Source organism: Erinaceus europaeus, chromosome 6, assembly GCF_950295315.1.
Source record: "Erinaceus europaeus chromosome 6, mEriEur2.1, whole genome shotgun sequence".
Lineage (NCBI taxonomy): Eukaryota > Metazoa > Chordata > Mammalia > Eulipotyphla > Erinaceidae > Erinaceus > Erinaceus europaeus.
The window spans coordinates 45312947-45324939 of NC_080167.1; the positions used below are offsets into that span (position 1 = coordinate 45312947).

At 44.2% G+C, this 11993-nt stretch overlaps 2 protein-coding genes across 4 annotated transcripts in view; one reads left to right on the forward strand and one right to left on the reverse strand.

Annotated features, from left to right (window-relative positions):
- The window catches only part of LIN9 (lin-9 DREAM MuvB core complex component), a 76712-nt gene extending 73020 nt beyond the window's left edge, over positions 1-3692 (forward strand). For 2 of the 3 annotated variants that reach the window (XM_060192114.1, XM_060192115.1), the window contains 4 exons: positions 154-279; positions 719-898; positions 1047-1144; positions 2192-3692. In XM_060192114.1, the coding sequence (XP_060048097.1) occupies positions 154-279; positions 719-898; positions 1047-1144; positions 2192-2297 (510 nt within the window). In that variant the 3' untranslated portion in view covers positions 2298-3692. The remainder of the gene's footprint in view (positions 1-153; positions 280-718; positions 899-1046; positions 1145-2191) is intronic. The other variant, XM_060192116.1, reaches the window with a different exon arrangement.
- A 3602-nt stretch (positions 3693-7294) lies between these two features.
- MIXL1 (Mix paired-like homeobox) lies at positions 7295-11229 on the reverse strand. The gene is made up of 2 exons (XM_007534779.2): positions 10625-11229; positions 7295-8085 (listed from the first exon to the last, which is right to left on the reverse strand). The coding sequence occupies exons 1-2, from the start codon at positions 11213-11215 to the stop codon at positions 7756-7758; spliced, it is 921 nt and encodes a 306-aa protein (XP_007534841.1). The 5' UTR covers positions 11216-11229; the 3' UTR covers positions 7295-7755.
- Positions 11230-11993: the final 764 nt, after the last annotated feature.

Consider the following 11993-nt stretch of genomic DNA (forward strand, 5'->3'; position numbering starts at 1 on the left):
TTTATCTCTCCTCTACCCCCCCCATAGCTCTCTATCTCTCAAATAAAAAATTTAAAAGTAAAGATAACTAATCCTTGGTTTTGAATAAGTCAGATCTCCTAGATAATTAAAATCTGCTTCTCAAAAATGCCCTTATCAATTTTTTTCCCTCAGAAATCATATTCCATGCCTATCGGCATTGAGTTTCAACGGAGATATGCAACGATTGTCCTAGAGCTCGAACAGCTAAATAAGGACCTAAACAAGGTTTTGCATAAAGTTCAACAGTACTGCTATGAGGTAGGTGATTTGCATTCATTTCCCTTGAGAAGCCGTGCCCTCCACTCTTTCTCTGGAATGCTAATACTATTCTCATTTTTCAAAATCCCACTAAACCACTATCTTTATAATGTCCCTTAGCAGAACCTCATACAGCATCATTGGAAAAGAGAAACACAGTTCTCAGTTACTATCAATTCTGTTGTGTTTGCTTGAATTACAATAGCTCTAAAGAGATAATATTTATTAATGGAAGAGAGAGAGCAAATCATACCATCACTGGACTTGGGCTTGTACATGGGTCCTTGCACACTCTTATGTGTGCGCTCAGCCAGGTGCGCCACCACCTAGCCTCCAGAATACTGTTTTGTAAAGTCCATATCTGAAAACAGGACACAAACACACAAAGACTATCATACTTTCTGAATGTGCATCTTATATTTCAATTGTCCATACTCAGCTTGCTCCAGACCAAGGACTCCAGCCAGCAGACCAGCCAACAGATATGAGACGAAGGTGTGAGGAAGAGGCACAAGAAATTGTTCGGCATGCAAATTCGTCAACAGGGCAGCCCTGTGTTGAAAATAAAAATCTCACAGACTTAATCTCCAGGCTCACAGCTATTTTACTACAAATTAAGGTAAATATCCCATGAAAATAATTTCCCAGTTTGATTCCTAAACATTGTCAATTTGCTGCTAGAAAAATTATAATTCATAGATCATACCATGCATTTATGTCTACATTTAACTATAATCCAATTAAATTTAAAATGTTTTTTCCTTTAGTGTCTTGCAGAAGGAGGCGACCTGAATTCTTTTGAATTCAAATCACTTACAGATTCATTAAATGATATCAAGAGTACAATAGATGCCTCTAATATCAGGTACTTCATTAAATAGACCCTAGCCTTTTTTTTTTCTTTTAAAGAAAGATTTAGGGGGGGCAGGTGGTGGCGCACCTGGTTAAGCAAGCGCACACATTGCAGTGTGCAAGGTTGCAGGTTCAAGTCCCTGGTCCCCACCTGCAGTGGGAAAGCTTCACGAGCGGTGGAGCAGGGCTGCAGGTCTCTTTCTCTGTCCATCTCCCCCCGCCCCTCAGTTTCTCTCTGTCTCTATCCAATAGTGAATAAATAATAAATCTTAAAAATAAAGAAAATAGAAAGATTTAGTAGTGTTATTTCTGGTGGTGAGTTGTGGCTCCAGTAAATTGTGTTACTTAGTAGGGACACACTACCCATTTTTATATTAAACTCATAGTGGCTTCCAATACAAGGTGTTTTTTTTTTTTTTTAAGAATTAGGCATATTTACAAAGAAGTCTATAGTCTTTTATATTTTTATTTATTACTTATTATCGGATAGAGACAGAGAAATTGGGAGGGTAGGGAGATAGAAAAGGAGACAGAAATACCTGCAGCCCTGCTTCACCACTTGTGAAATTTTCCCCCGCGGGCGAGGTCCAGTGTCCTTGTGCACTTAGCCAGATGTGCCACCACCTGGCCCTGCTCCTTTACTTTTTTTAAGAATTTTTTTTCTTACCATGAAGCTTTCTTTCTTTTTTTTTTTTTTAATCTTTATTTATTGGATAGAGACAGCCAGAAATTGAGAGGGAAGGTGGTGATAGAGAGGGAGAGAGACAGAGACACCTGCAGCCCTGCTCCACCACTTGTGAGGTTTTCCCTCTGCAGGTGGGGACCAGGGCCTCAAACCTGGGACCTTGTAAATTGTAATATGTGCACTCAACCAGGTGCGCCACCGCCTGGCCCTGCTTCTTTGCTTTAGAGAAAAATATTTTTCATTGACATTTGAAAGAGTTATGGCTAGTGAACTTACTCTGTTACTGAGATCATTATCTCAGCTATTTCCTAAATAAAGTTCAGCTCTTCCTTTAAAAATGTTTTTAATTTTTAATTGTGTTTCTTCTTTCTTTAGTTGCTTTCAGAATAACGTAGAAATTCATGTTGCACATATTCAAAGTGGCCTGAGCCAGATGGGAAATTTACACGCCTTTGCAGCAAATAATACCAACAGAGACTGAATAGAAGATTGCAGAGGACAGTGTTTTTGAGAAGTTCTTTTCTTTCATTTAGGCTTCCAACACCAAATAACCCAACTGCTGGAAAACAAGGGAATTTAAATCTCTGTATAAGGCATTTTAATAGACTGTACTGCTTCTTAAACCAGCATTGCTAACCAGCATTGTATTTATTTTTCTTTTGTTATTCAGCTGCAGTAGCATTGCTTTTTATCACTTAAGTTTACTAGCAAGTATTTTTAAACTGAAACTGGCTGTACATAAAATAATTTTATGGAAGACTGTGTTGGCCATATTTTAATATGCATGAGTTCCATCTAACAGACCACTAGTGCCGCGGAGAATGTAAAGGAACGTTGCTTTCTGTGCACAAGTACAGCAATGTGGAAATATCACCTAGAAAATTACAACTTAGTTCCTTTAGTTGATTGTCCTCTCAGTCTTCAAAGGATAACATCATGGAAGATGGGAAGCCCTAGTTGTAAAGAAGCTGCTGGAATATAGATGGGAAACATGGACTTTACAAGTATATGTGATACATACTTGCAATGTGTCATGGCTTTATAGATCATTTTATAGTAATATTTTAATTTATCATAATTTATAAAAGAAACCTTTATTGTTTGTCTGTTGAAAGAATGAAGGCACAGAAAAGAAAAGGAAAAAGCATTACTGCAGTAAGTGGATTTAGCATGTCTTGTTCCCATCACTTCAGGGCGAAAGTGCTGTTCTTAGGAGATTTATTTAAAAAAAAAAAAAAAAAGACTGAAAACACAATATTTTCATATTTTTTGTTAATTTGCACAACTTTTGAACCAGATTACTGGTTAAAATCCAACAGTACACAATTTATAGAGTAAAAAGATTTTATAGGGAAAATATTATAACCAGTGCTGTGAAATGCAGAAAAAAAAGGTTTGTATTTGGTTATGGGTTTTGGGGGGATTTTTTTGTTTTTGTTTTTGCTCTTTTTCTTTGTTTTGTTTGAGGTTTTTAAATGAAAACCCTGCCTAAAATGTTAATCTTGTAAAAAAGGGGGGGTGTATTTGGAATTTTCTTGTTTGATTATAGATTATTATAAAGTGAAATTTTAATTGTTTTCAGAAACGGAGTTTAAGGTATAGCTGTAGAAGTGGCTTTGATTCCTTCAGATGTCTCATAAAATGAGACTTTTTATATGTTAATGTATAATAAAATTGAGACAAAATTATTTTCCATTTGAAATTTTTGTATAGTTAAAAAGCGCTTCCATATTCTTTGTTGGTATTGTGCCACCGCAGGACTTTAGTGCAGAGTTTCTATTTAGCTAAACTGTTATGTTAATTAAGAAATGCATAAATCTTTTATTCTTAATATTTGTAATTCTAAATAAATTGATCTATGAAAATGAATAATCAACATTCATCCCGTTAAGTATTCCTTTCACTAAAATGTTTTAAGGAATTAGAATTCCCAGAGCCTGGGAGGTGGGTCAGTGGGTAGAGCACATGGCTTGCCATGCCACAGGCCCTGGGTCCAGTCCTAAGCACCATGGTAACACTGTGGACAGCACCAAACATCAAGAGGTGAGAGGTTTCCATGAATGGCAGAGTGGTACTTTGCTGTCTCTCCTTTCCCTCTCCATCCTCCCTCCCCCCCCCCAAAAAAAAATGCAGATTAAAAATTGAACTGGGGCCAGGTGATAGCACACCTGGTTGAGCACACACATTACCGTGCACGAAGCCCTGCATTTAAGCCCCTGCTCTCCATCTGCAGGGGTATGCTTTATGAGCAGTGAAGCAGGTCTGCAGGTGTTTATCTCTCTACCCTTCTCTGCCTCCCCCTCCCCTCTCAATTTCTCTCTGTCCTATCTAATGAAAAAGAAAAGGTCCCCACCTGCAGGGGAGTCACTTCACAAGTGAAGCAGGTCTGCAGGTGTCTATCTTTCTGTTCCCCTTTCTGTTTTCCCCCATCTCTCTCCATTTCTCTCTGTCCTATCCAACAACGACGACAACAATAATAACCACAACAATTAAAAAAAAAAAAAAAACGACGAAAAAGAAAAGGAAACAATGTCTGCCAGGAGCAATGGATTAGTTGCGCAAGCGCCAGTGATAACCCTGGTGGCAATACAAATAATTTTTTAAATTTTTAAATAAAATGTTTAAAAGTAAAAATATTTAAAATAATTTTAAAAAATAGACTGCTGTGTGATTGTATAGGAAATGGTACTGATTAAAACTAGGTCATTTTGAGTCACAGTACTGTCCAGTGTTATTTAAGGATAGCCTTTTTCCTTCTCTGAGTCACTGGAAAACACCAAATAAGCGATTTGGATAACGATAGGGATTTTTTTTTACTTATTTTCTGCTATATTTCTTTTTTTTAATTTTAATTTTTATTTATTCCCTTTTGCTGCCCTTGTTTTATTGTTGTAGTCACTATTGTTGTTTTTTTAATTTTTATTTATTTACTTATTCCCTTTTGCTGCCCTTGTTTTATTGTTGTAGTTACTATTGTTGTTTTTTTTAATTTTTATTTATTTACTTATTCCCTTTTGCTGCCCTTGTTTTATTGTTGTTTCTGCTGTATTAAGGTCTGCCACACTTAAGCTACACCTCATTTTGCACATATTTAAACTATCCAGGGGCCAGGTGGTGGCACACCTGGTTAAGTGCACGTATTACAATGCAAAGACCTGGGTTCAAGCCCCAAGAACCACTTCAGGTGGAAAACCTTCATGAGGGATGTCCCTCTTTCTCTCCCTCTCTATCTTCTCTCTCAATTTTTCTCTAAGTTAAAGAATAAATACTATCTAGGTCTTTTCAGTGCCATCGTGTATTCACAGCAGGAACTGTACCCAAGAATCTATTTGAAACTTATTTCCATTTAGGGAAATATCAATAGGAATCGATGTTGTTCAAATGTCTCATAAACTGTAAATTAATATGAATGAAGCTGCCACTGTGTCACCTATTTTTTAAGCTCTTAAGAAAACTATTAAAGCAGAATAAGCAAACACCCAAGCACATCATGTGTTGTGTAAATGAGGTTTTTTTTTTTAAGTATATTTTTAAATACTTATTTTGGATAGAAACAGAGAGAAATTAAAGGGAGGGGAGATTACACAGGAGAGATTAAACCTGCAGCACTCTTTTACCACTTACAGAGCTTCCCCCTACAGTAGGGGCTGGGGGCTTGAACCTTGATCCTTGCACTCAACCAGGTGCACCATTTTTTTAACCAGAGCACTGAGCAGCTCTGGTTTATGGTGGTGCAGGGCATCAAACTTGGGACTTTGGAGCCTCAGGCATGAGAGTCTCTGCATAACCATTATGCTATCTAATGCCGCTGCCACTTTTTTTTTTTTTCCTCTTCAATGAAACAGAGTAGGGAAGGGAGGGAGAGACTAGACTAGAGGATTTGTCAGCTCTGGCATATGTTGGTGCTGGTAATTGAACCTAGGAAACTAAAGCCTCAGGCATGAAACTATTAAACACATTATTCTGTCTCCCAACCCAGTTGTATAGATTTAGTCCCCAAAATCAGATTGACTTGTTCCTTGAGAATCTATAAAAAAATGTTTTGTGTGCTGAGGAGACATATGGTTCTGCAAAAGACTTCGATGCCTGGGGCCAGGAGGTGGCACAGCCAGCTAAGCATTCATATCACCATGGTTCAGTGGTAGAGTATAGGGCTTGCATACAGAAGGTCCCAGGTTTGAGTCCCAGTACTGCATACGCTGGAACAGCATATGAGAATAACTTTAATTTTTTTTAATATATATTTTCCCTTATGTTGCCCTTGTTTTTTATTGTTATAGTTATTGTTGTTGTTATTAATATCATCCTTGTTAGGACAGAGAGAAATGGGGAGGAGGGGAAGACGGGGATCCAGTGGCTCGAACCTTATGCTGGTCCTTGCGCTTCACGCCACATGCGCTTAACCCATTGCGCTACCGCCTGACTCCTCGAGAACGACTTTTTAAAAATTTTTTTTTTTAATATTTATTTATTTATTCCCTTTTGTTGCCCTTGTTTTGTTGTTGTAGTTATTGATGTCATCATTGTTGGATAGGACAGAGAGAAATGGAGAGAGGACGGGCAGTAGCATAGCAGTTAAGCGCAGGTGGCGCAAAGCACAAGGACTGGTGAGAGGATCCTGGTTCAAGTCCCTGGCTCCCCACCTGCAGGGGAGTCGCTTTACAAGCAGTGAAGCAGGTCTACAGGTGTCTGTCTTTCTCTCCCCCTCTGTCTTCCCCTCCTCTCTCCATTTCTCTCTGTCCTATCCAACAACGAAGACATCAATAACAACAACAATAATAACTACAACAATAAAACAACAAGGGCAAAAAGAAAGGGAAATGAATAAATATTTTAAAATAAATCATTATTTTTTAACTTATTATTATTTTGCCTCCAGGGTTATCGTTGGGACTCAGTACCTGCATTATGAATCCACTGCTCCTGGAGACTATTTTTTCCCTTTTGTTGCCCCTGTTGTTTTTGTTATTATTGTTGTTATTGCTGTCATTGTTGTTAGATAGGACAGAGAGAAATCAAGAGAGGAGGGGAAGACAGAGAGGGGGAGAGAAAGACACCTGCAGGCCTCTTCTCCACTTGCAAAGCAACCCCCTCCTGCATATGGGGAGCTGGGGGCTCAAACCAGGAACTGGATACCTTACCTGGGAGGACTGTATTGTGATGCAGGTGCCATACAGCACAGGGGAAGCTCCTGGTGCTATAGTGACTGCCCTCCCACTACCCTATCTCTCCACCTCCCCACCACCACCAAAAAAAAAAAAAAAATTGGCCTGGAGCTGTGAAGCCTTGCAATGACCAAAAGAAAAAGAACGTTTTTCTTGGTCACACTCATTTTGTACTTAATAGTAGTAAATTAAAAAGACCTATGGGGGGCTGTGTTAAAGAGAGTTTGCTGAAGTGAAAACTACAACGAAGCATTTGTGGAAAACATTTAATAATCCACTAGAGCTGCACAGAAGTACAGTAACAAGTGCTAAAGGTGTCACTGAAATGATTGAAATAACAGGTACAAAAATCAGAGAACATTTCAGACTTCAGAACAAAGGAAATATCTTATAAGTGGGAGATAAGCACTTTGTCCCTTTGAGACAGGCATAAAGTGTGGAAGGGTGACCCTCAGACCTGCAGAGCTGCCTTGGAGTCTACCGGATGTCAGTGATCTGGTCTGGGACAGTGACTGCAAGATTTGTGTACACTATCAAATCGGAGGCTACTACAGAGTTCTGAAAAGAACAATAATTCTCTAAAAGTTGAGGATGGAGAGGTTAACAACTCTTGAAACAAGAGCTTCCCAGGTGAGAGATGGCTAGAAATTCCACCATGAGGCTAGCATGGATGTGTGTCCTTAATACGGAAGTCAACAACAAGAGTTTTCTGATGTGTCCCTGGCTGTCAGTCACGACTCCTCAGAACTTGTCCTGAATTGCCCATGGGAAGGCTCAAGAGTTGCCAAAAGCAGAAAAGATATGCTCCTCCCAAAAGTCCAGCTTGGAACCAATATCTTCCGGGAGGGGAGAATACGTTTCAAAATTCAGACCTAGGTAATTAGGGTCAGTGATACCTGCTTCCATCCTGCTGGGCTGGGGCAGGCAGTTCCCCACTTCCTCCAGGGGTAGCTGGGGCTTTAAGGGCTCTACTTCAGTTCCCTGTGGTGCAGGAGGTACAGGGGGTGCAGAGTGGTGGAGAAAGAGCTCCTCTGGGCTGGCTGAAGGGTGGCAGGACTTGCTGCTCTGTCGCCTTGACTTGGCACGTCTGTTCTGAAACCACACCTGCAAGAGAAAAACGGCTCCTGGTTGGTGTCCCTATGCTACTGTCTTTAGTTTATAATGAGTGACATTTTAGCCCTCCCTGCTCCCTACTCGTGCATTTGGAATGACCGTTATCAGAACACTTGGCTCTCACTGCCTCCCCAGTCTCCAGCTGCAAAACTGGAATAATGCCTGATTCTACTGAGAAATTAAATAGGGAAATTCTTAGTGCAAAATTGGGCCTCAGAAGCAGCCAGGGAATTGATACAGCGGATAAAGAATTGGACTCAAGTATGAAGTCCAAAGTTTGATCCCTGGCATTGCATGTACCTGAGTGATGCTCTAGTTCTCTCTTTTCCTCACTCTGATTAATAAATTTAAAAAGAAATTGGGTCATAGAAGTAGAAATACTTAGAATGTTAGGGAAAAAATGCTCCAATGCTTATACATGGCGACACTGAGGGACCAGATGGCAGGCGGTGCACCCAGCTGAGCACAAACATCAGCATGTGTAAAGACCTGGGTTTAAGCTACCGCCTGGCCCCCTTGACCTGGGTTTAAGCTTCTGCTCCCCACCTGTAGGGAGGTGCTTCACAAGCAGTGAAGCAGGTCTACAGGCTCTTTTTTTTTTTTTAATATTTATTTATTCCCTTTTGTTGCCCTTGTCTTATTGTTGTAGTTTTTATTGTTGTTGTTATTGATGTCATCATTGTTGGATAGGACAGAGAGAAATGGAGAGAGGAGGGGAAGACAGGAGGAGAGAAAGACACCTGCAGACCTGCTTCACCACCTGTGAAGCGACTTCCCCCTGCAGCTGGGGAGCTGGGGGCTGGAACCAGGATCCTTACATGGGTCCATGCCACCTGTGCTTAATCTGCTGCGCTATCGTCCGACTCCCTACAGGTTATTTTCTTTCTCTTTCCCTCTCTACTTCTCCATCCTTTCTCAGTGTCTCTGTCCAATCATATAAGATAGAAAGAGATAGGGAGTAAAATGGGGAGATTGTCACCAGGATCAGTAGATTTGCAGTGTACTAAGTCCCAGTAATAAACCTGGCAGTGCTGGGGGAAAGAGGAAGGCAGGCATTAAAACTATCTAGAAAATCAGGGGTCTGGATAGTGGCGCACCTGGTTGAGTGTACATGTTACAGTGCTCAAGGACCTGGGTTCAAGCCCCCAGTCCCCACCTGCAAGGGGAAAGCTTTGAGAATGGTGAAGCAGGGTTTCGGATGTCTCTCTCTGTCTATCTCCCTTTCTATCATCCCCTTCCCTCTCAATTTCTGGCTGTCTCTATCCAATAAATAAATAAAGATTAAAAAATTTTAAATAAAAAATCAGCTCAGAGCATTTTTTTTTCTGCAGTGAACTTCACCTTGGTGAATCCATTTCTTTTTCTTTTTTTAAGAATTAAAAAATGTTTTGTTATCTTTATTTACTTATTGGATAAACGCAGCCAGAAATCGAGGGAGAAGGGGGAGATAGAAAGGGAGAGAGACAGAGAGACACCTCCAGCACTACTTCATCACTTGTAAAGCTTTCTCCCTGCAGGTGGGGACCTAGACTCCAACCTGAGTCCTTGCGCGTTTTAACATGTGCGCTCGACTCAACCAGGTGCGCCTCCAACTGCCCCATGAATCAATTTTTTTCTACTTATTATTTCCCCACAGACATGGAAAGTGTCTTTCTTAGGGGCCTGACACTGACAAGTGTATCCCACCAGGGATGCAGAAATACAAGTGTACCCTCCCACAGGGATAAAATGACTTGAAATTGCACTTGGCCTTGGACAGAAGTGCTTCAGCCTCACAGGTCAAAGGGCGAGAGAACTTCGCATTAACACCACGCTCCACGACTCCCATCTAAACACCACGGAGACGCCTGGCGCTACACCTGTTGAAACTGAGGCAAGAAACTCCATAGGCTTCTTTTCAAAGTAAAACTTCAGCCCCAATACTTGCCAGGAATGTGGCCCCAGGAGCCCCTGGGGATGGGGGAGATAAGCCCGGGGCCGCCCTTCCCCTCTCCCAGCTCCCCTCCTCCTCAAACCTGAAGGAAGCCCACTGTCTGTGTATTCTTCCCGGAATAAGGGGGGGAAAGTGAAGTTACTTGCTATATCACCTTCCTGCCAGAGGATTTACTTTCTGTTCATTTCAAGGGACCAGCCACAGGGGGTAAGAAGCATAATGGTTATGCAAAGAGACTCAGGCCTGAGTTCAATCCTCTGCACCACCACCAAAAACCAGAGCTGAGTAGTGCTCTGGTAAAAACAAAACCCAGCTGACTTCCTCTGGGCCCCCTAACTAGACTCAACGGTGAGGGCTGGAGGGATAAGCTCTCTTGGATAATGCGCTGCTTTGCCATGTGAGAGATACGGGTTCAAGCCTGGCCCCCACCGTACTGAAAGGAGCTTCAGCACTGTGGTCTCTATTCAGTAAACAAACAAATAAATAAATAAATAAATAAATAAGACTCAACAGTGAGAACTAGTGCGTGCCTGGACTGTATCGCTGAAGCCACACGATTACCCCAGGCGAAAGCAGGGTCACCCACAGGGCGCTCACCTGGATCCTGGACTCTGGGAGCAGGGTGAGCGCGGCCAGGCGCTCTCGCAGGTGGATGTCGGGGTACATGGTCCGGTGGAAGACGAGCTCCAGCAGCCGCAGTTGCTCGGGGCTAAACGACGTGCGCTTGCGGCGCTGCGACATGGACGGGGCGGCCGGCGGCTGCGGGCGTGGGCGCGGGTGCGGGCGCGGGTGAGGGTGCTGGTGCGGGTGCTGGTGCGGGTGCTGGTCCGGGTGTCGGTGCGGGTGCTGGTGAGGGTGAGGGTGCGGGTGCTGGTGAGGGCGCTGGTGCAGGTGCCGGTCCGGGTGCTGGTGCGGGTGCTGGTGCAGGTGCTGGTCCGGGTGCTGGTGCGGGTGCTGGTCCGGGTGCTGGTGCGGGCCGGCAGGGGGCGGCGCGACACGCCCAGAGTCGCCCCCCAGGAAGCCCACCAGGTCCGCGGGAGCGCTGCGCTCGGGGCCGGGGGCCGGCGCGACGAGCTGGCCTGCGGGGCTCGGGGGCGGAGGGAAGGCGGCGACGGCGTGCGGGGAGCCGTAGGCTGGGAAGGCTGCGGACCCCCCGAGCTGGAGCTGCCGGGAGTCCGCAGCGGCCATGGCTCCGACTCCAGTGAGCTGTCCCGGGCCCCGACCGCGCTTATACGCATTCTGTGCGGTGCATCAAAGGGTGGGCGCGGGGCGGCCCGCGTCCCGGGTGCCAGCCCGTCCCCCACCCGCCCCCAGCCCGCCAGACGCTCTGGGGAGTAATCGCTTCCGCCGCCCATGTAAGGGAGGCGTGAACTTGGGCCCCGGGGCCCCCGTCCCCTGCCCCGCCCCAGTGCGCCCGCCCCGTCGGCCCAGCCACCGGAATCAACACCCCCTAGAGAAGGGGGGCACAGCACGCACAGCCCCGATGGCTCAAGCGCGGGCCGGGGTGTGGACAGGGACGTCCCGCGCTGCGCCTGGGGTTGGGGCCCCCTCTAGAGAGGCCTAGCTCCAGCCTGGGTCTCGCCTGTCCCCATCAAAGCTATTTACTTACCCCCCCTGCTATGTGCTAGACTGTGTACCAGGCTGCTCAAACAGCCCAGCCCCCAGCACATCCTGAAGCCAAAGGAGGGGGGTGCAGATAAAGGGACCTCAAAGGGATGCCGGGAGGTGGAGCTGGGGTCCTCATGCACCTAAATATTAGGGTATCCTAAACGCTGCAGGGATGAAAAGGCTCACTTTTGTAGATGTGTGATTTGATATGCCCTGTCTGGCCAGAAGATGAAGCTTTGAGAAGATTCCATAACTACTTTACTCTGCCCTTGGGGTCTCAGTGCCGTCCTGTTCTCCGCTGTGGTTGTGGTTAACAGCTGCGCTCAGCCCTAAACTGTGAGTTCTTAGGCGGTGCAGG